Source organism: Diplodia seriata (assembly GCF_021436955.1).
Source record: "Diplodia seriata strain FDS-637 chromosome Unknown scaffold_5, whole genome shotgun sequence".
NCBI classification, from domain to species: Eukaryota; Fungi; Ascomycota; class Dothideomycetes; order Botryosphaeriales; family Botryosphaeriaceae; genus Diplodia; species Diplodia seriata.
Genome location: NW_027117312.1, coordinates 1,213,210 through 1,234,958, shown reverse-complemented (window position 1 = coordinate 1,234,958; position 21,749 = coordinate 1,213,210). Strand labels below are relative to the sequence as shown.

The window sequence follows — 21,749 nt, the reverse complement described above, 5'->3', positions numbered from 1 at the left end:
GGCCAAGGCAGCTGCACTCCCGTCCCACGAAACATGTTGAGGGCCGAACAAGCAGCTAGCCGACCGCCAAGCACGGTTCAGGCGCCTGACCTTCTATGCGTGCGTGCATCGCTTACGCGGGATCCGTGGTGTTCGGCATTCACTGCTGATAGGTCGTTTCCCCGTCCCAACTGGCCTCGGGCGCTTTCCCCTGGAGAAAGTGAGGCTGGGATGCTGCCCGAATCACGAAGGATTCGAGGCCGTTTGCGGTTGCACTCGTAGCCTCCTGACTAGATCCACTTTTGCCGTCTCCGTTACAGGCGCTACTTTGCTGGTCTCTGCACTGACAGTTGCCGTAATCAATAGTGGCCGATGTTGCCGCAGCCAGTGGCCGAGCGGTGAGAATGTGTAAGTACCTGGAGTCGCTTTGTGAATCCCCACAACCACCTCGATCCCCCGGTCTGTTTACTTCTTTCCCGCGACCGAGCGCCTCTTTGCCTCCCATCCTCTGTCCGCGTCGAGACCAACCGGTAGCCCCTTGACGTTCTAGCCAAATCTCTACCGCGGCTCATCAGCCGCATGGTGGTACTGCATAATGAGGCGGATTCCCACATCTAGACAAGCATTGAAGGTGCGGCTGAACGCTCATCAATAAGGGTCTGTACCGCACAGACAGGGTCTCGGCTTAGGACCGTGCAAAAAGAACGTGCAACTCGTCTCATGTACAAGAATGAGGCTTCTGTGATTTGATATAGGTAGGATGTTATGTGAGTGGCTCAATCTAACATTTGTTTCGCTTACGCCGTTCTGTTTCGCAAGCCCTACTGTGATATTGTCCAATATTGATGACCGACTTACAGCCATGCAACCGGCAAGGATCTTCCTCTGCAACATGGTGAACTGCTTGCTGACGACTGACGATAACTGGAAGATCAAGCGCAAAGACAATTTCGTACCGCTACGCCGATTTCCCGACATCCCGACTGCGCGTTTCCCATTGAGCACGCTACCCCAATACGCTGCCCATTCCATCCTAGCCAACATATCCTCTAATTGAATCACCCTCGGTGTCCCCAAACATTCTCCCGTCAGATTGAAAGATACTATGGGAGGAGAATACAACTATCCGCGCGCGGAATGGCGAGAACATCCGACACGCTTTCAACCACCATGCTGGACCGTCGACACGATTCCAATTTGCGTAGGGCTGTAACACGTCTAGCAGGTCTGGAAATTTTGTCTGGACGTCTTCGTGCACGATCTTGTCATACTTGAATATCCATATCAACGCTTCCACTGTCGTTCGGGTTGTCTAGTCCATGGCAGTCCTCGGCGAACCAAGCTCGCATTCACATCCGATAACCTGGACGCGGAATGGACGGTCTGATTATGACGATCAATTTCCAGCTCTCTTACTCTGTTCGGGGGTTCGTTGTCAAAGATTATCAGAAAGAGGTGAAACTTTTGTCGCGGCTCGGCAAGCCCACACTCAGGTTTTACTCAATTCCTCATCGAGGATTTGCGCATCCTTGATCTGCTTGATTCTTCCCAATATTACACGTTTGTATCTATGGTTCCATCTTGCGCACAATGCGAAGTTGATACCGAATAAGCTCCATCATGCAAGGTCACGAGATGAGTTCAAGAGTAAGTTCAAAGCCACCTCAATGCCAGCCATCACACAGAAACTTTCCTTAACTCATCACGCTATGCCTCTGTCCCGGCTGAATGTCTGGAAAGCATGTTCAAGCCTCCCAAAACTTTGTGGGGAGTTCGACCCGGAAAACTCTGTGCAAGCGAACGCGCACTGTCGGCCAGCGAGGTCAGACGGTGTGGCATGATATGCGGACAACGCTCGGATCGAATTGGTCAGAGTGTAACGCCTCCGTGGAGCAACTAGCGGGCTGCCTCTCAGACCGCTGGCGGTCCGTTCTGCATGGGGACAAGGTATACCGCAGCAACGTATATGGGTCCGGAAGCCTCGTTGTTGGGCACGCATGCATGCTCGAGGGAATGTGCACGCCCAGCGCGCTGAAAAGACCCCACTCCCCTGCGTTCGCGGCGATGTCGCGGGGCGAACAGTGTTGTTTTTCAGATAGGTTCCTCGGTCCAGCCTTCCGCCCCGGCAGCTGGGGTGGCAAAGCAAACGTTTGTTGAGAAAAAGGGGCGCCAAAGAGCGGGACCACTTCGCCACAGGCTAATCATGACAACAATGAAAGAATTTTGGAATGAACCACAGATTTATTGAAGGAGGCCTCTTGCACCAAGACGGTCCAAAAATTCAAAACTTCGGGGAGCTTTCAAGTCGAAGGCAGACGACCACTGAAGTGGGTGCCGTAGCTCCGTTGACGCCGAAGTTCTACCCTCAACAGCATAACAAACAACATGAAAGTCACGGTATGTCGGAGGGGAAAATTTTAACTCACTTCTCATACCTGAACTGTTGAAGCTTCAACTGTACTTACGTGGGTATTCGAAGGATATCTGTGGATACCCTAGTACGATTTCAAAGACTTATATTTGCATCTAGAGGTTGGCTTCAACTGCCTATGCAGGAAGAATGTAGTCCCTTCCGTAAGGTGTGGACGGGCTGTGAAAAGTCTTGCGACCTACTGTGATATCGTCGACGCATTTTTGGCACACACACATTGCACTACTCAGGCATACCACGCACTTGATCTTAGCTGTTGACGCAACAACTTTGTTTTACTAGTGAAGGTAAGTCAGGAAACCCGGCCGAAAATGACACTCATCTCCCACAGGCCCTAGAAAACATTCAACGACACATTCATGGGATACACCATCCTACAGGAGTTTCAGGAGCGCTGCTATGCAGCCACATCAACGATGACACGGTGTTCGACCAGAATCATGAGGCATTCTCTGTGGTCGTATGAGCTGCCCTTTTGAGCGGTTCGGTGTTGTGTATACTCCTTACATAAAAATCAGTCGTGGGTCAGGTTATGCTCATTAACTGATCAGTTCTTCACTTGACCTGGGAAAAGAGAATTTCTGTCCGATCAGAAGTCAATTAATATACTTCGAATTTCCATGGCTGAGCATTTCCCCTACGCTGCGGTTAATGTTGTGCTGATGCGTCCTCCACCCCGACTACTTCCTGTCGTACTCGAAAGTGAACAGAAGTTTCCCACAGAGCCCTGAACACCACAAAGAGTGTTGCTTAACAGAACCGGCCGCCGTCTATCATGTGCACAGCGCCGGTAGTGAAGCTCGAGTCTTTGCTGAGGAGGTGTATGACGAGTGGCACCACCTCCTCAGTTCTCCCCAATCTCTGGAGCGTCGTATCATGCTGCACCTCATCCGCTTGCTCCACGATCGACAGATCCCCAACCGACTCCAGCATCGGCGTGACAATGTGGCCCCTGCAGTATCCTCAACGTCAGCTCGACCGCACCTCACGCGACGCGTCTGACTGCCTTTCCCGGGAAAAAGAAAAGGGAACCAAGCATGACGAGCAAATAACGGAAACGAAGCAGCATGCATAGGGAGAATGGAGGAAAAGGGGGAGGGAAAAAAAAGAAGAAGAGGTAGTAGCCAAGGAAACCAGTCCAATACTCACGGACAAACCACATTGACCCTAATCGGGCCCTCCTTCCTCCTCCCCAGCTCCCTCGCCGCGCTCCTGCTCAACCCGACCACCCCGTGCTTGCTCGCCGTGTACGCCTCCCTCATCGCCACGCCCAGCACGCCCTGGATGCTGCTGCAATTCACAATCGACCCGCCACCTTCTCCGACAAACGCCCTCACCTCCGCCCGCATGCACTTCATGATTCCCGTCAAATTCACGCCGAGCACGTACTCCCAATCCTCATCCCCAACATCCGCCATTCCACGAACATTCATGTCGCGGCCAGCAACACCAGCAAAGTTAGCAGCGCCGTGGATGCCGCCGCCGAGGCTTTGGACCGTCGCCGCCATCCACGCGTCGACGTCGGCGGTGCAGCGCACGTCGACGCGGCGCGCGACGAACTGCGTGTCGGCGTGCCCGGCGTCGCGCGCGGCCGCCTCGACCGCGGGCAGGGCGGTGCCGAGGAGACGGGGCTCGTCGGCGTCGGCGAGCGAGACGTTGGCGCCCAGCTGCGCGAGGCGCGTCGCGATGGCGAGGCCGATGCCCGAGGCCGCGCCTGTGACGGCGATGGTTTTGCCTGCGAGGTCGGCCATGTTTTTTTTTTTTTTTTTTGGCGGGTTGTTGTTGTCTCTTGTCCTTGCTACTTTCTTGGTCCCTTCTCTTCTTATTTTTTTTCTTTCCCCCCGACTTGTGCTTTTTGGTATGGGGCTGAGAGGCCGGTGGGGAGGAAAGGCGCTAGTAGTGGCAGTGACGTAGCGGGTAGGAGGAGAGAGCAGTGACCGGATTCGGGAGAGAGAGCAAAATCGAGATGCGAGAGGAGTAAGGAAATGAAAAGCGGGATAGAAGAGCCAGCAATTTGACGACGTGTCGGGGAGGGCCCGGGTGTCATCTATAATAACATGGAGCGCGTTGCTTCCTGCCTAACACTTCCAAACACCCTAGTATTTCACCGACGAAGAGGCGGAGCGGCTGTCATTGCTCCGAAAAAAACCGACACGTACCCATCCGTACTTGCAAGAGATTGCAGATCGAAGGTCCCCCGTGCGTACGAACAGCCGTTAGCGTAGCTTCGTCCGTCCCTTCCATCTACTCGTTAGAAGTTCCAGTTGGCGATTGGGGGAGAGGGGAACAGGCAGCTTAGCGAATGTGACGCTACTGCGTCGTTCATACTGCCGACCGCCGGAGCAACTCCCACATCAGAAGCCGTCGTTGGCATGCTGCGAAGTCGACCTTGCAAGTGACTGCTTCAAAAGACGTATCTTGCCGAGGCCCGGCCGGGTAAACGGTTCGTTACAGGCTAGCGGCCGGTGCCCTACGGGATGCTTCGACCAATCGAGAGACTCCAGAGAAGAGAAGGGTGTGGTCGTCGGAGGAGTTTTTGTTTTGAGCGAGAGGCCGAAGGGACGTATTGATTCGCTGCAGTTGTCCGGATCCGGCGTGGAGGGGCTGCAGGAATGGCGGGGTCGAATCATGGAGTGAAACACGTGGCTCAGATCCATGATCTCCAAGATCCAGATCAGATCCCATCTCACATCGCAAAGTGGATATACGTAGCAGGGGAGAGAAATAAGTCACTCTCTACAAAAAACCTTCGCTGATGCATGAGACCTCGTTCCCTTGTAAAAAGATCCCCTGGCGCCATGTTCGAGGACGTCCGTATCCATTGCTCTGACATATGCTACATAAGGGGTATGAGAAAATCCATCGATCATAATGCAGAAAACCAAACAAAACCACTAATCCAACCTTTTCGACACCGTGGTCATGAGGAAGAATCCAGCATCCAAAGAGGCGTCTTTGTCTTTCGAAATTCGTAACACGGAAGTAGAAGGGATATGAAAACACAAGGCAGAAGTGCGAGAAAGCGGCAATCCGCATCAAGTAGCGGAACGCCCTGATGTTGGCTTCTTCGTTGGTATGCTTACACACCGCGGAACTAGTTGTTGATTAGCAATATGAACATGACATACGAGCCGTTCTTGAGGACTTACCATCCGAACAATCAGGAACCATATAGCGCCCGTGAATCTAAATGCACTGAGACCAGCCACACTCCAGAGAACCACACTCATGTAGATCTTGGCACGCTGCGACTTCGCTGCCGAGAGCTCGTCGTCTCCAACCGAGACATCAACGCCGGCTGCAACCAGCACGACGGCGCACAGCGCCAAGTTGCAGAACATCCAGAAGAGCACGACCGAAGAACGGAATCCCTTGTAGTAGTCTTCTTGTTTGTCTTCCGGCGAAGGGTCCTTCTTCGGCTCCACGTACTTGGTGGCAAATACACGTAGCTCCGTCTCGTACTGCGTGTTTAGATCGGCGTCGTCCGTGGGTGCAGATACGTCGACCTTGCCACCAGGTTTCGTCGTGACCGAAGGCAGCTTCTCAGGCTTCACGTCACCCTTGGTACCCCACGTGATGTCGTGCGTGTTACAGAAAGCGTACACGTTGAGGATGTTGATGTAAGTCGGCGTCAGCAGCAGGTACTGAATGAACGACGTGAACATGTGCCAAGGGTCCAGGAACAAGAACGACGCAACAAAGTACAGCAGGTACGTCGAGGCCATGGAGACGATGAGCGTGAAGAACAGGGTGTTCTGGAACAAGTCCGAGACCGAGAAGCCATCTGCGAGCTCCGACTTGACCGAAATGACGGTGATGTAAATGGACGCAAACATCAAATATGCCATGATGAGCACCCAGAAGTACACCATCGTCATGTAGAACTTGTTCGAACCTTGGGGTCGGTTACCCAGAGCCAGGACGAAACAGGTAACGACCGTTGCGATGTATGCCCATTCGAAGACAGATGCGAGAATGTTGCCAACCGTACCCAGGAACTCATCGTTGCCCAGGGACGAGGTGAGGATGCGGAAGACCAAGAAGAAGTTACCGAGAGCGAACCAGGCGAAGATCATGTTGATGGACTGGTAGGCGAACTCAATCAGGAACATCAGTTTGCGGATGAACGAATGGTCGCTCCTGAAGATCTGATGCGAGTGTGCAAGCGCGTAGACGGCAGCGAAGAAACTACCGTTGAGCCAACGACGACGCTGGAGAATGAAGTCGGCCATCTCAACCGGAACATCCGTCTCACCCGTGGCCGACTTGACGTACTGCAGGATCCAATGGCAGTTGCGCTTCGCCACGAGCTCGAAACACAAGATACGATCTTCGGCAAGGTACATGTTGGCGGTGAAAATACCGGCGTTGGCACCGTGCATCTTCTCACCAGCGAAGTACTTCTCCAGAGGGCCCTGTCCGGTCTTGTCGTTCTGCAACGCAACGTAGCGGTATGCAGAAAAGGCACCAGGAAGAACCGAAATGAAACCGAAGGCGGACTCCAGGGGCTTGTCCAAGATGTTACTCATCTTGTACTCGAAGTTCTGAGTCGCAACCAGGGGGTTGAGCAGCTTCTTGCCGTGTACCAACATGGCCTTGATCTCACCGCAAGCGCCAGCGCACATTGGCTCGAGATCAAAGGCCTTCCAGAGCTGATAAATCGAGTCCTTTCCGGGCTTCGTTCCAGCGTCAATGAGGACGCAAATGTTGGGGTCGAGGACGGCACCGAAGCCCTGGAAGAACCATCTGTGCGAGTTGATTTTCTTCTGGTTCTTTTCCTTCAGACAGAAGAGCATCTGAATAGGTACAGTACCCTTCTTGACGTTCACGACGCCCTTCTTGATCTCCATGGTCATTTGAGAAGTGTACTGCAAATTGTCAGCATTAACCCCAAACCCTGTTTCTCGGCATCACCTACCTCGTAAATGTGTGCCGTAACCTCCTTGCCGTTGACCTGTTGCTTGGCAATGCCGTCCTGATATACACCCATACCGGCCAACACAGCTCTTGTCCTCGGGTTGATCTTACCACGACCATCGCTGACAACACACACTACAATCTTCTTCCACGCATCCTTGCCCCAAGTCTTACTGTTCGTCCGCGAGCACATGTATTCGATGTTTTTGATTACACCACTCATAGTCCGCGCGAAAAGCTCGTCTTCTTCATTGTACATGGTAACCGCAATGAACAGCTCCGTGTGGCGGGGCTTTGCGAACAAGCGCTGGCGCAGGGTAAAACGGTCATTGTAGAAATCGGCCGGATCGCAAGTGGCAGCCGAGTATCTCATGTGCGTGAACTCGTCGCGCTCAGGCGGCTGAGCGTGAGGAACCTGGTTGAGGAGTCGGGGAGGAATAGGGCAGTCGAGGACGAGATTGCCGTTGAACAGCTGCACCTCCTTAACCGTCTTCCACCGCCTAATTGGCGCAGGGCTCGGCGTGGGCTTCGGCGCATCGAAGTATTCTTGCGGATCATTGCTGGGGCTCATAGGGTTCATGGGATCGGGCCCGTAAGCGTTATCCGGTTGGAGCATGGGGCGGTTGTCAGCCTCATCTTGCCAATACTGCTGGTGCTCCTCCCCCGGCGAGGGGTGGTAGGGCTCGTTGTAGTATGCGTCGTGGTGCGCGTTCGGGTCGATGACATAGGGTTCGTGGTAACCTCCGGGCGAATACTGGTGGGTGGACTCGTACTGCTCGTTGTGGCCGTACGTGTTCTGAATGTTCTCCACCGAATACTGCGCGAGCAAAGCATTAGCTGAAACCTGTTCGTCTCTCTTGTGCGCGAATTGTCCACCAACCGTAGGTTGTGCCTCTAAGCGGTCGCCTGGCGTGCCAGGACCAGGGCCAGGGCCCATGGGTATCTCCAAGGGCGCGCCAGGGCTGCCATAGGGGCGGTCCTCGAGCTGGTAGCCGTGGAATGGGTTGCCGGGCGACGGCGTCCGCTGGGGTCTCCGGGGATCCATGTTGTTGTAGGAGTAGTCGTCGTCGTCGTGGACGTTGCCCGTCGAGCCTGCGCAGGTTGGCGGTCAGTCTAGCTAGATAGGCGCTTGGGCGGTGGACTATGGCGGTGGAGCGGGCGTAGGCCCAGGAGTCGCTCTTCGTAGTCACAAGTCGCGCAGCACCAGGCGTTTGAAGCCAAGAGCGCAGGAATGTTGGAGAGGGCGCTACGTCTGGAGTAACCGCTCGGAGCGTCGTGCGCCGTGTAGGGCGGGTAAGGCAGTGTGCAATCGGCAGGGACTTACCGAGACGATTGTAGGACATAACGACAGGCGGCCGGGTAGGTTGGGCCTGATCTGCTGCTGGCTCTGGCTGTGGGCGCGGAAATGAGGGCAGGAGGCCGATGCCTGTTTGGAATGGGCCTCTCGGTGTTGCGAGTGGACGTAGGGTTTATCAAAATCTCTTGATTGTTTCACGTTGGTCGCGTCGTGGGGCGCGGAGAAGCGCCGCGGGCAACGACAGTCGGGGACGCGCGACCGGATGAGGTGAGGAAGAATGCAGCGAGCAAGCAAGTGAGGGCAGCGAGCGCAGGGTGAGGCTGACTGTTGTTATGTTTTCGCTGTGTCGGGCTGAGTCTTGTGGCTCGGCCAATGCGAAGGATGGGCAGCCGCTGCTGCAGGCTTCGTCGCGGGCTGTACAGGCCAGTGCGTCCCCCAGCTCTTTCCCCCGGCAACGAGCTTGCAGCACCATCCTGGATTAATGAGGTCATCTTAGCACCTCAGACACTGCCAACGGGCGAATTTACGCGTCGCCCTAGGAACCTCCCATGCGGCTCCATGTTCGATCGCCTTCCCCTCACGAACGCGCACTCCAATGTCTATACAGCGTGCCGGCATCCCCGTCCCGTCCTAGGGCGCCCGAGTAGCGCCGTGTTGCTCAGCTCGGCGACGCCAATCAACGCCCGCTTGCTCCTCGATCCTAGTGTGGCACTGCTGCCAACCGCAACACTGCCCTGTTGCTGACGAGGCCCGGTAAGTCCCACGTACCTCAGCGTGCGCCGTTCGCTCGTCATGAGATGCGCAGGGTCTGCCAGCCAAAGCAGATTTGAGCACACAGCCATTCTCCCCACTGTGGCGGCTGTGGCGCATCGAAGCTTGGCATCAAGATGCGGTGTATCCGTGTGCGCAGCGACTGCCACCATGACCAAACAGTCAAGGTTCTGGAAGCGATGCACGTCGTTCCACGGTTCTGCCGCAGCCTAGTTGCTTCTAAAGAAAGCCCGTCGGCGTGCGACTTCCCGACCACAGCCACCCGACGCCGGGTGCAATCAGCTTCTGACATGATGCTGCGCGCTCCTCGCAGTGGCTGCACGGCCATAACCTACCGACATGCCGGTTGTGCCCTCGAGTGTATCTACGCTTCCGACACTTCTTTTGCCTCAGTGCCTTTACCGAGGAATGCGGCAATATGCTTTGGCTTTGAGACCCCGGTCGTCTCAATGCAATGATCCGAGGTGCTTGCGATTTGCCCGCATACGTCAACTGTGCCCTGCCTGCCCGAGTCACCGGTGGCCACAGTCACCAGATCGCGATAATTTCCATTGGCCAAAGAATCATTGAGAGCAAACAGATTCCCTTGGCGTGATGCCGTGCATCGGCACACTGTCGTCAGTCGAGCCGCACCGATGCTGATTGAGGAACGCATCTTTCCAACAGAATTGCTACGCTCCCTGCTTGACAAGGTATTCCGTTACGCATCATGCTCGCAAGCATTGTGCGTGCTCTACTGCTGAGTTTCTTGTGTCGACCAAACATGATCAATGCGACATCTGTGATACTGAATGACTATGTAGAGTCACGAGCTGTTGAGGTGCAACGGGATTCGCCGCGTATAAATTCGAGGCTCAATTCAGAACGAGTGCCCACAGCCAACAGCAGAATCTCTACGAAGTCTACCGGATCTACTATGGCCAGATTGCAGGTGGAGCGTTCGCACTTGAAGGTATGGAACCGCTAATTAAGCTCGGTCCGCTAGCAGCAATCCTCAGAGCACTGAACCAGTAACACAGTCAGCTTTCCGTCGATTCAGCCGTAGGCGCCATCCATATGAACGCCAAAAATCTCAGCAACATGTCTATCTCGGAAACGAAGGATTCAATAGGCTTGGGCCTGTTGATGATGCTGAGCGGTAGAAAATTCTGGATCAAGCCATAATAGTTCTGCGAAATGAACCACTGATTGCTGTTTGTTTTAGGGGCCTCCCTGTACTCAAACTGCCTAAAGAGGGCAACACAGAAGGGTATTTAGCAGAGGGAAAGGGAGAGATTAGGAAGAAAGGAAGCGTTGGACCAGGTGAACTCTCAGACTCCTATTTCGGTCCTGGGGAAACCGATAAGTTGTGGATCCTTTTCATGATAGTCGTAATCACGCTGGTGCTTTTCATTGCTGGCCTATATTGAGATGATGGGTATTAGCTTCGGAGAATATGGCGTTCTGCGTGTGGGTAATTGGAGCCCAAGGTTAGGGCTGGCTGTACGATACCTTGATGTCTTGACGGCAACCAAACAGCATTCTCATGTGTCTATGTTGGAACCTCCAACGTTCGCCAAGTCTATGCCGTATGTTTTATGTCTATTGTTGTGCTTAAATCTATGCGGGTATCATCGCATCGCTCTATCGGCGATGTGTCTTGGCAGGGTCTCTAGCCTCTGTTCGAACCTCAGCCGCTCAAGCACTCTCTGCCTCGAGATGCTTCAACAAGCCCTCTGAGAACCTCATCGCCTGCTTATATGCAATCTCGAACCCGTTTCTACCACCGTAGTACGGGTCATCCACAACCTCGCCCTTCCTGCCGCCGAAATCCCCGAACAGCATGACCTTGCCGAGGCTACCGATCTTCTCATCCTGGCCATCGGCCTTCAACTTCTTCTCGTGGCTGTTTCGCAGGCGCAGCAGGTCGCTCAGGTTCTCACGGTCCATGGCCAGGATGTAGTCGAAGCGGTGGAAGTCCTCCGGGTGCGAGAACTTGCGCGCGCAGTGGTCGTAGTCGGTAATGCCGTGATCCTCGAGCGTCGACATGGTGCGCGAGTCCGGTCCGTCACCGACGTGGTATGCGCCCGTGCCGCAGCTGTCGACCTCGCCGACGAGCGGGTGGGGTGAGGATGACTTGGCAAGGTGACGGAAGACGCCCTCGGACATGGTGGAGCGGCCTGGGTGGAAACACCACGGTTAGGGATGATACAAAAGCAGTGAATGGGGCGAGGAGGGAGCGCAGAAAGGCGTACAAATGTTGCCCAGGCACACGAAGAGAATGTTGGCCTTGCCGTCGGCACCCATGGCTGCGGTAGGAGCGGAGAGGGTCGGTGCGATTGAAGGAGAGTGAAGGAAGTGCTTATCCGCGAAGGTCTATGCAGCTAGCTTGCTGCGGAGTGTGTCTCGTGTGGTTGGAGTGAGGAAGGTGATGATGTCGGTGAGAAACTTTGGTCGGTGTTGAGCCCGGAGCAGCAATCGATAAGGTGCCAGCGCCACAGAGGGTCTGTGTCTTGCGGGTGCCTGACAGGCTTGGCCCACGCATTTGACCGCAAACCATGCCACGATGCGAACATTTGCTGTGGTGGCGTACGGCGCTGGGAATCAAAAAAGGCACCTTGTGTCTTTTCCAAATACACCAAATGGCCTCGGAATGCTCGATGACAGAGCAGCCCGCGCCATAGACCAATTGGATGCCGCGGCAAGCTCTTTCGTATTGCGTTCGCCGGTTACCCGGTGAGCCTAGCCGCCAGGTTGCACGGCACGTTGCAGTAGTTCCCCTTCATGCCGTTCCTACCATGTGCGATCACTAGCAATCGCAGAGTAGCTTATGGCACGCTAGGAATAGTCACAGTAGTGAGCCCCAAGTGGCTGGAGGAAACAAGCTTTTGAGAACCTCTCGATGCGCGGCCGCACCTGTCTCACACGTCACTGGTGCACGGCCTCCCGCAGCTCCCCAGCTAGGTTTCCGACGTGCCTGGCGTCCTCTTCTACGCACTCTCTCCCGTCGCGCTGCCCAGCTCGCTCACCTCACAGCTTCTGTCTTACTTCGCCGTGGTCGCCTGTTGCCAATTCTACCGTCGCCAGCTTCCGAATCTTCGCCATGGATTGCATTCCTATCTGCATCCAGTGCGGAACGTAGGTCTCCTGCCCTAAACAAGCCTCTGGGGGAAATTACCGGCGCCGCGATGAATGCTAACTATGCTTCTCTCGCATCCAGCGACCAGAATCCCTGCCACTGCAAGGTCGTCGGTCCGACCCTCGGTTTCGGCGTTGCTGTCGTCATGGCCATCTTCTGCTGGCCCGCGTCCATCTTCTGCGGCTGCTGTATGACCGACGCCGGCAAAGCGTGAGGACCTCTGCCACAATGGCTGCGCGGGCGTATGGCTGATCAGGAGACTTTATATAGGATGCTCGCCGCACCGGCTGATGCCAGCGGCAATGTCAGCAACGCGATACCGTTTTAATCATGACGTGACGGCCGGAAGAATCCACGTAGAGCGGGGTCGGCCGTGGAATCCTTGGGACTGTTGAACTTTCTTGGCGCTGGACGGTGGCTTTTAATGCTGGAGTTGGTGCACAATTGGCCGTGGTCGGTATCTATATTCTTATCTGGCCGTCTCGACGACGCCGCTTTCAATTCCATCCTTTTTCCCATCCTCTGCGCGCCCACCTGCTCCTGCGGCCCTGATTGGACAGGCAGGCACCGGCGAGTCTCCTCCATTCCGAATACGACTCCCGCCGCGTGCCAATGAGGCTCGTCAAGCGACGACTTAGGCGGTGGTTCCGGGTACATGCGGCAGAAGTCAGGCAACGTAACATTTTGGCGCCCTCGTGAAAACAACCCGAGACGAAGTCCCGCCCGAGGACATCAGGCCTCAGGGTACGAGATCGTCGGCAGCTAGTGCGCAGTGGAAAGGAGCAACGGCCACCGGCGTCACCTGGCGTGATTGCCGTTCTGGGCCGCCAAGCCGAGGTGAGATGTCGATAACGCCTGCCACCCCGACGAGCCTGCCACGCCTGGTATCTTCCACCGTACCCATCTCCGACCCTTCTGCCCTCGACTGCTCCGACTGCGTGGCATGACACCCCCCTCTGCCGTGCAGCTGAAACGATTGGCCTCGTCCAAGGTCCCACGGAGTTCGGCACTTGCGTGTCAGCGTCCGAACACGTGCACCTGCAGCTTTCCGCTGCATCATCGCCAAGCCACACAACATATTCTATGGAAACGGTCTCCACTTGTCCGTTGAATCGGGACTACCCGGGCTTTACCGCTTTTGCGCGCTTGATGTCGTTGGACAAAACTCAAAGGTGCGTGTCAACGTCAATTGAAGCTTTTGGTGCCACCGAGAAGCGTCGGACCTCCACCATCTCATAGCTGCCCACTCTCCTTGTTCCGTTTGTCGTAATACGCGTGATTTGTACGCGTCTCCGCCGCACGTCACACGCTTCGGGTCATGTCCACCCGCCGGCTGGCATTGCTCTGGCAGTTGAAACGATGAAGATTTCCCCATACAGATCGCTCCCGTGGTTATCCTCATCCAGACCGTTTCCTTGGTAGCCATGCAACCCCTGTGGCTGACAACCTTGCAGTTTCAGTCGACCACGGCTTTACCAATAGCTGCCACCCATTTTCCGATCTGGACTGTTTCGATATTCTCTGAGCAGCCTTTGTCTAGCCACCCATTTGGGCCTCGATACTGCCGTGCGGTAGTTCGGACCCAAGTACTTCGCATCGTCACGGGCTTTTTCTTGGCGCCGCGGTTGCGCGTTTAAGAAAACACTGTGGCCTGCTCGATTGATGACCTGCCCACGGGACCTTCGGCTCAACCCTGTGGCTTGGTGATTGCAGTTGCTCGCAAAACAATCACAAGCCACATCGACATATAGACTTTCAGCCTGGCCAACCTCCACACTATTGCCAGATATTCCACCGAGGCCCCATAAGCAACCTCAACCATGGCGAACTCCTTCGGTTGGACTCCGAGCCGGAACCAAGACATATCCTTTGAAGATGGTCTAGCTCTCATCGACGCCTTTTATGAGGGCCCCAACCGCGATGCTCTACCCGGAACTGCGATGCCGCCGTCGATCTCCCCACCACTTCCCGATGCCGCCCAAGCAGCCGGACTTGCTCAAACCATCGATGAGGCCAGGACCGCCGCCGCCATCGCCCAACTGCCTGATTCCCCTGTTGACCGCAGTATCACCAACAAGCGTGCAACCCTGCCGTCCTCTCCGCCTCAGCAAGAAAATCTTCAGTGGCAGCCAAACTGGACTGCCGGGCTACCTCCGTCATTCACAAGCCCGCCGAACACCACCAATGCACCGCCTCCCTCACCTGCAATCGGCCTCGTAGCCACCAATCAGTCCGTGTCCTTTCCGGTTGCATCACATATCAAGTCCAGTCCTCCACCACAGATGTCAAGAGTCACCCCGCCAAGCGCATTCGCCCGGGAGGACGACTCGCCCACCGTGACTACATCCAAGGCTGGCTCATCCTCCCTCGCCACTTCCAAGAACACCTCGCCCGATCTCTCCACTCCGAAGATCGACTCGCCCATCCTGACCGCGACACCCATATCGATCAGCGCTCCCGCGTTTCCGAAAACCCCCATACCTCTGCCTACCTTATCCGCAGAGACCAAACTTCACGTTCCGACTCTTTCGGCTGGCACTGGCGCTCGCCCATCCTCCGTCGCGAAAGAGAACAAGAACCCGAGCAGCAAGGCCCTGAAGAAGAAGGCGACGGACAGTCCGGGCAGCGCGTTGGCTCCGCGCTCGGTCAAGAAGCTGCGCTGCGTCCGCTGCGTAAAGCAGCACGGCGCGTGTGATCTCGACACAAAGCACCCGTGCACACGCTGTGCGAAGGCGAAGGTGGCGCCGGAGGAGTGCGTGCCGAGGGACTACAGTAAGCGGCGTTCATCCACACCTGCCGTAGGACCTGCCGTAGGTGCAAAGCTGCCCGCGGCTGTTGAAAAACAGGATTACAAGGTGTAATCGAGTTGAGTCGGGTTACCCAAATGCCAAAACTTCGGAGAAAGCAGTGCGTGGTAGTGTGGTATATTATGACGATGGAACGGAAAGTCTCCTATGTAAGGTCTTGCATCAAGAGAACGGCGTTTACTGGGCGCAGAGAAGTCTAGTCGTAGATGGGGGTTTTCTCCGCATGTTCAAACTTAAAACGGGAAGGGATTATTTCGATTTCTGAGCATGGCTTTCTTTTTTCTTCTCTTCGGCATGTATACTGTCCTCTTTTACTTTCTTTTTTTTTTATACCTTTTCCTTTTCTTTCTCGGCCGAACGGCTCAGAACTTGCAATTCATCATCGATATGCCAATCATAGCTCTTGTGGCATAGATATATCTTGTACGATACCCACAAAAAACTTAGCTTCCTGTTACCTGCTCAGATAGGCTACGGCCTGTGCCATGACACTCTCTCATTCAAAAAGAAAAGAAGAAAAAGAAGACACAGTGCATCCATCAACTTTCATCGGCATTTCAAAACCGAAGGCTAATAAACCAACTACATCCAGGGGCCCACCCACCCACCGGCCCGCACGCCCACACGCAACACATACATTACCCCGCAACAACATCCTACCTACACAACCCCGCTCGACGCCGCCGCCGTCGGATCCACCGCGCACGTCGGCGCCGTGGTGGGCGGGTCGACGGCGGTCGGCGGCGCGGGCCCGGGCCGGGTCTCGGCGCGGACGAGGACGGGGATGACGGCGCCGGTGAGGAGGGAGAAGTCGCGGTGGCCGACGGCGGCGAGGACGGAGCGGATGGAGCCGGAGTGGCTGGTGAGGGAGATGAAGGTGTTGGGGTCGTGGGTGAAGATGTCGTCGAGGAGGGTCTTGAGGCGGGCGATTTGCGCTGATGTTGGAGAGGGGGGACAAGGTCAGTCGGCATTCTTTCTTTCCTTTTCTTTTTTTCTTTTTTCTTTTTTTTTACCCCTTGGGTAAAATCGGTCCCTTGTACATAAGGGTCCTGAGGTTTGGCTTACCGGTCGACGACTCGCGCAGCGTCGCGCTCCACAGCTCGTCGTCCTCGGCGAAGCCCGGCTCGATCTCCCACTCGGGGTACGTCTCCCGGATCCACGTCCTCGAGCTGCGGCGGTCGCACGTGTGCAGGCCCAGCGACTCGCGCAGCAGCTCCTTGACGACCGGCCTGAACGGGCGGTCCGCCGGCAGCTTCGCGTCGAGGCCGCCGAACGTGTAGTTGGCGGTGGCCAGGCACCTGGCGAGCGGCGAGACGTAGTAGCTCTCGGGCGCGGGGATGGCGACGGCCGCGTCGGCGAGGGCGGCGGACCAGAACGCGTGCGCGACGAGCGCCTGGTCGACGCCGGCCCGCGTGAGGCGCGCGTCGGCCCAGGTGCTCGTGCCGTTGCCGTCGAGCAGGCTCCAGTAGCAGTCCCACGCCGGCGTGCCGTAGTAGGACTCGGCGACGTTGTGGTCGCCCTCGCCGTGGCGGCCCATGATGAGGACCTTGTACTGCACCCCGGTGCCGTTTGCCGACGCGTTGCGGTTCAGCTCCGACACGTGGTGGGCGAAGCGTTGCCACTGCGTCTTCTGGCCGGTGGGGTCGAAGGTCGCATCGCTGGGGTAGGTGCGGTTTATGAGGCCAAGATTGACCTTGGTCTGATTATTGTTTGGGGAGTGAGAAGGGGCTAGCACGTGGGGAAACAGACAGTCGGACTCTCGGGTGCTGAGGCGTCGACAAACGTACGTAGTCAAAGGTGCTCGGATCCGTGGCCGGGTCATCTTGAAGGAAATATCCGGTGACAGTGGTGTAGTTGATGTGCGATGTGTTCGAAGACACGTACGATTGCGTTGCCTCGCCCATGCTGAATAGGAGGACAAGCAAGACGGTAGTAAAGAAAAGAAAAGGACTGGTTGACATGTTGGTAGAAACTCACGGGATTTGGAGGGAACAGGAGCGGAATGACGCCGTGCGATCTGAGCAAGAACGGCTGGCAGAGGGCAGCAGGAGGGCTTATGAGCGACGGGCGAGCACCTACACGACTGTCCTGATATTCCAAGCGAAACTGCACCGACGGAAATTAAGAGCTCTACGCAGCTCTCGCATGGTAGAGGTGCGGTTGAATAGGCGGCATGGTTAGGTGCATGCGACAGGTGTGGAGTCGCGGGCGGTGACGTGACGACAGCCCGAAGCCAATGGCTCAGGAACGTGATCTCGGCAGCCCGCGCCACAGCCGTGCAATCGTCGAAACGTGCCGTGCAGCGGGGCATCTCCTTCCGCAGCTAAATTTCTGGTATCTTGCTAGGAGGCAGAGAAGCATGACAACCATCAAAACCCTGCTTCTAATAGTGTATCGCGACTCTACTTCGAGCGCATTCCTTCCTACAGGAGCCACCACGTCATCCGATACTTTTTATGGGCTGCAGCTAGCCCAACCTCCCGCCGAACGCCTGACATGCTGATATCATGAGAACCAAGAGTGAAAAAGACTTCAGCAAGAACCCCTTCTACAGCCGTTTACAAGTTCGCCTGCTCCCTCTCCCTCTCGACCTCGTACAGGAAATCAAAGTACGGCTTGTCGAAATGGTGCACGCGCACGTAACCGTCCTCACCGCCCGAGCAGTACGCCGTACCCTTGGGGTGCACGGCAATGTAGTTAAGCGGTCCGAAATGGCCGCGCACACGACCGATCTCCTCCTCGAAAATCTTGTGGTAGAAACGGGCCTCGAATTTACCCTGGCGAGACGACGTGGTCGTGACATCCATGGCAGCCTGGCCACCACCAAGGATAACGTAGTCTTTGACAGGCGTGATGGCAGCGCTGTTCAGCGGCGTATCGGCAACGTACGTGTGGAGAACCTGCAGGTCGTCCGTGGAAATGAGCTGCAAAAAGAGCCGCGTTAATCTTCATCCTTCATGCGTCTTGTGGTGCAGAACAGTACTGACCTTAGCGTTCTTGTCCTTGCCGGCGGTGATGAAGTAGGTCCTGTCGGCAGACCACTGCAGGTCCGTAATCTGCGTGTCGATCTCGTGGGCCTCAATCATGTTAAGAAGATCGCCGGTCTGCCATCCAGGTTAGCATACCGGACCTCGTGCCTTCGCAGCCCACCATGCTCACCTTGGCATCAAACTGCGAAACGGTACCGTCCTCGTGGCCGGAAATGATATACTTGGCGCCGTAGCTGAAGCCAGCGACGGTGGCCTTGCTCTCCTCGCAGAGAATCCTAAGGCGCCTCTCATCCGTCTGCTCCGCCTCGACGTCCGGGTTGATGTCGTAAACGACAATGGTGGAAAGGTGGCCGGAGCGCTTCTCCGTCACGCCGAGCAGCTGGCGGCCGTCGGGCGAGAACTCGACGCGCTTGATGGACGTATCAAACTCCCAGGTCTTGAGCATGCGGCCGGTCTTGACCTCCCACAGGCGCATGGTGTTATCCGCACCACCCGTCGCGAGCAGCGTGGAGTCCAGGTTCACGTCAACGGTCCATAACGCACCGACGTGGCCGTGGTAGGTTCCAAGACGCTCGCCGTTGGCGCTGAACCAGGCGCACACGACGTGATCCTTGGAGACGGAAAAGATGATGTCGCCATCGGGGTTGAATCTGGTGGGGTCGGGGTCAGTTTCGCGGTGCGCGAGCGGGCATTGTGCGTGCAAAAGCGTACTTTACTTGGGTAAGGGCACGTTCCTAGGCTGCGCGTCAGTACCGGGTCGCATATGCCTGCTTCGAGCGGACCTGGGTGAGAGCTTACATGGCCGGAAAGCAAGATGGGTCTCATGGTGGGCAACTGGTGTGGAGGTGTGCTTGTGCGGGCTGCTCGCCTTCAAATGTCGACGCCCGCGCCGAAGTGGGTGGGATTTCGCCGGCTGTGCGCACAGACCACATTACCGGAGTCATGTCGGCCCTCCGCCACCGTCGGCATCAAAATGAGTGAGGATGAGTGAGAATGACGATTCCTTCAAATTCATGCTTTTCTGCCTGAAGCTTTGACTCACGTCCCATGTAGACTCACGGCGTCTAGGCCATTTGCTTGCGCCCACAATACTTGAATTTGCACGTAATTGATTTTGTTGTTTGGGCTTGGTATCTACAGAGATTTCGCCGGCTTCGCCAACTCTCCAGGTCATCCAAATGATGGAAATTGCTCATATACACCCATTTCGCCGCGCTGAACACCTCTCTAAGTCGTTACATCCGCCATATCGCGTCTAGTCCCTTACAACTTCTCCTTGAGTTGCTGCTTCAACCTCCTCTCGACGGCATCGAGGTAGCCGTTGGTGGTGACGTACGAGTCCCTGTCCTTCTTACCGCAGGCAATGGCCAGATCCTTGGTCATGATTCCGTCAACATCGACGGTGTCGACGCAGGCCTTCTCGAGGGCCTCGGCGAAGGCAACGACGTCGGGGGTACCATCGAGCTCTCCACGCTTGGCCAGACCACGGGTCCAGGCGAAGATGGAAGCAATGGGGTTGGTGCTAGTCTCGTTGCCCTTCTGGTGCTCGCGGAAGTGGCGAGTGACAGTTCCGTGCGCAGCCTCCGACTCGAAGGTCTTGCCATCGGGGGTGATGAGGACCGAGGTCATGAGACCCAGGCTGCCGAAGCCTTGAGCCACGATATCAGACTGAACGTCACCGTCGTAGTCTGTTGAGTGTTAGCGCGAGCAGCACTCTACGAGTTACAGTCACTTACTCTTGAGAGCAGCGACGAAGCCACCTTCGCTCTTGATCATCTGAGCGACCATGTCGTCGATGAGACGGTGCTCGTACCAGATCTTCTTGGCATCAAATTCCGACTTGTAGTCCTTCTCGTAAATCTCCTGGAAGATGTCCTTGAAGCGACCGTCGTACTTCTTCAGGATGGTGTTCTTGGTGCTCATGTACAGAGGCATGTTCTTGGAAAGAGCATACTTGAAGCAGGCGTGGGCAAAACCAGAAATGGACTCGGCAGTGTTGTACTGGGTCTGAGCGACACCGCCGCCGTTGGGGAAGTCGTAGACCTTGATGGTCTCGGGCTTGCCGCCCTTGGGGGTGAAGACCATCTCGAGGGTACCCTCGCCCTCAATGACGCGGTCCTTAGCGCGGTACTGATCACCGAAGGCGTGGCGACCGATGATGATCGGCTGCTTCCAACCCGGTACAAGGCGAGGAATGCGGGGGATAACAATGGGCTCGCGGAACACGGTACCGCCGAGAATGTTCCTGATGGTACCATTGGGCGACAGCCACATCTTCTTGAGGTTGAACTCCTTGACACGGGCTTCATCGGGAGTGATGGTGGCGCACTTCACACCAACCGAGTACTTCTGGATGGCCTCAGCAGCATCCACAGTGACCTGGTCGTTGGTCTCATCACGGTAGAGGATTCCCTAGCTCCTTATCAGCTACCCCGCTCTTGTCATTGCAGCTGCCATTGTACGCACCAAGTCGTAGTACTTGAGGTCGACGTCAAGGTAACTAGAAGTTGGTCAGGAGCTGCCGCGGACAGTATTGAGCGTTTACGCGGTACTCACGGGTGGATGAACTGTATTGCGTGGAACCGTCAGTCTCCTTGCCTTGCCATGGTCTGCGCAGCGGGGCTTACCTTGTCCTTGATAGTCTGCCAGATAATCCTAGTCATCTCATCGCCGTCCAGCTCGACGACGGGGTTCTTGACCTGGATCTTCTTGGCGGTCGCCATGGTTCTGGTCTGGCCTGAGAAACCTAGGGCAACGGGGGCAGCGAAGCTGGTCTGGTTGGCGGAGAAGAGGGTAGAGGCGAGGCGGGAGCTCGGAGTGGCGCTGATGGCGGACTTCGCGGCGGGACGGGTGGCGCTGAAGGAAGAGAAGGCCCTAGGGACGGCGGGATAACGGGAGGCAGGGACAGCGCAGCGGAAAGCCCTGGTGGCAGTGCTGGCGGAGAAGGTGGAAGGGCGCATGATGGGCTAAAAAGAGCGCAATGACGGGGGAACGGGCGGCTATTGAACGATATCCGACACCAGGGTTCAGCGCACGCGGCAATGGCACGCAGCGAGGGGCAGATAGCGGGTTCAGGCCTCGGGAAAGGTCACACAGCGTGGGATGGCGGAGCTGTTGTCGGCTTGCGCAAGAGGCTCCTAGCGCGGTCGAGCGGCGGGCAGGTGCAATTGGCCGAGGTAGCTTGCGGCTAAAGAGAGCTCGACTTGGGGCGCGGAGTGTTTGCCGTGCGGCGACGCGAGGGGATGGCGAAGAATGCGCGGCGCTTGGTGTTTATGACTGAGATCGCATCTGCTCGAGCTGCGCGATACAAAAATGTTTAAGCTTTCGACACCCATCCGATCCCGGAGCTGTCTGTTCCATGACGCCGCACGTCGGCGGAGGTGTCCGCTCCTCCGCCCCGCGCTCAGGCCTCACGCACGCCGCCGGCGGAAACAACCCA

At 56.2% G+C, this 21,749-nt stretch overlaps 6 protein-coding genes across 6 annotated transcripts; 1 reads left to right on the top strand and 5 right to left on the bottom strand.

The window, feature by feature from the left end:
• Positions 1-5,489: 5,489 nt before the first annotated feature.
• Positions 5,490-8,670, bottom strand: SLS55_005371 (chitin synthase I; the record flags this gene model as incomplete). Its single annotated transcript, XM_066776821.1, has 4 exons — positions 5,490-5,504; positions 5,560-7,278; positions 7,329-8,419; positions 8,652-8,670. The coding sequence occupies 4 exons, from the start codon at positions 8,668-8,670 to the stop codon at positions 5,490-5,492; spliced, it is 2,844 nt and encodes a 947-aa protein (XP_066632663.1).
• Positions 8,671-11,072: 2,402 nt separating this feature from the next.
• stp1 (Low molecular weight phosphotyrosine protein phosphatase) lies at positions 11,073-11,681 on the bottom strand (the record flags this gene model as incomplete). Its single annotated transcript, XM_066776820.1, has 2 exons — positions 11,073-11,554; positions 11,630-11,681. The coding sequence occupies 2 exons, from the start codon at positions 11,679-11,681 to the stop codon at positions 11,073-11,075; spliced, it is 534 nt and encodes a 177-aa protein (XP_066632662.1).
• Positions 11,682-14,795: 3,114 nt separating this feature from the next.
• On the top strand, positions 14,796-15,374 carry SLS55_005369 (uncharacterized protein; the record flags this gene model as incomplete). Its single annotated transcript, XM_066776819.1, has 2 exons — positions 14,796-14,804; positions 14,835-15,374. The coding sequence occupies 2 exons, from the start codon at positions 14,796-14,798 to the stop codon at positions 15,372-15,374; spliced, it is 549 nt and encodes a 182-aa protein (XP_066632661.1).
• A 955-nt stretch (positions 15,375-16,329) lies between these two features.
• Positions 16,330-17,224, bottom strand: PMU1 (putative phosphoglycerate mutase pmu1; the record flags this gene model as incomplete). The annotated part of the gene is made up of 2 exons (XM_066776818.1): positions 16,330-17,019; positions 17,108-17,224. The coding sequence occupies 2 exons, from the start codon at positions 17,222-17,224 to the stop codon at positions 16,330-16,332; spliced, it is 807 nt and encodes a 268-aa protein (XP_066632660.1).
• A 654-nt stretch (positions 17,225-17,878) lies between these two features.
• On the bottom strand, positions 17,879-19,135 carry TIF34 (translation initiation factor eIF3 subunit; the record flags this gene model as incomplete). The annotated part of the gene is made up of 5 exons (XM_066776817.1): positions 17,879-18,244; positions 18,308-18,424; positions 18,480-18,960; positions 19,022-19,044; positions 19,109-19,135. The coding sequence occupies 5 exons, from the start codon at positions 19,133-19,135 to the stop codon at positions 17,879-17,881; spliced, it is 1,014 nt and encodes a 337-aa protein (XP_066632659.1).
• Positions 19,136-19,573: 438 nt separating this feature from the next.
• On the bottom strand, positions 19,574-21,033 carry IDP1 (Isocitrate dehydrogenase [NADP], mitochondrial precursor (Oxalosuccinate decarboxylase); the record flags this gene model as incomplete). The annotated part of the gene is made up of 3 exons (XM_066776816.1): positions 19,574-19,998; positions 20,047-20,722; positions 20,938-21,033. 3 exons carry the CDS (start codon positions 21,031-21,033, stop codon positions 19,574-19,576), a joined length of 1,197 nt encoding a protein of 398 aa, XP_066632658.1.
• Positions 21,034-21,749: the final 716 nt, after the last annotated feature.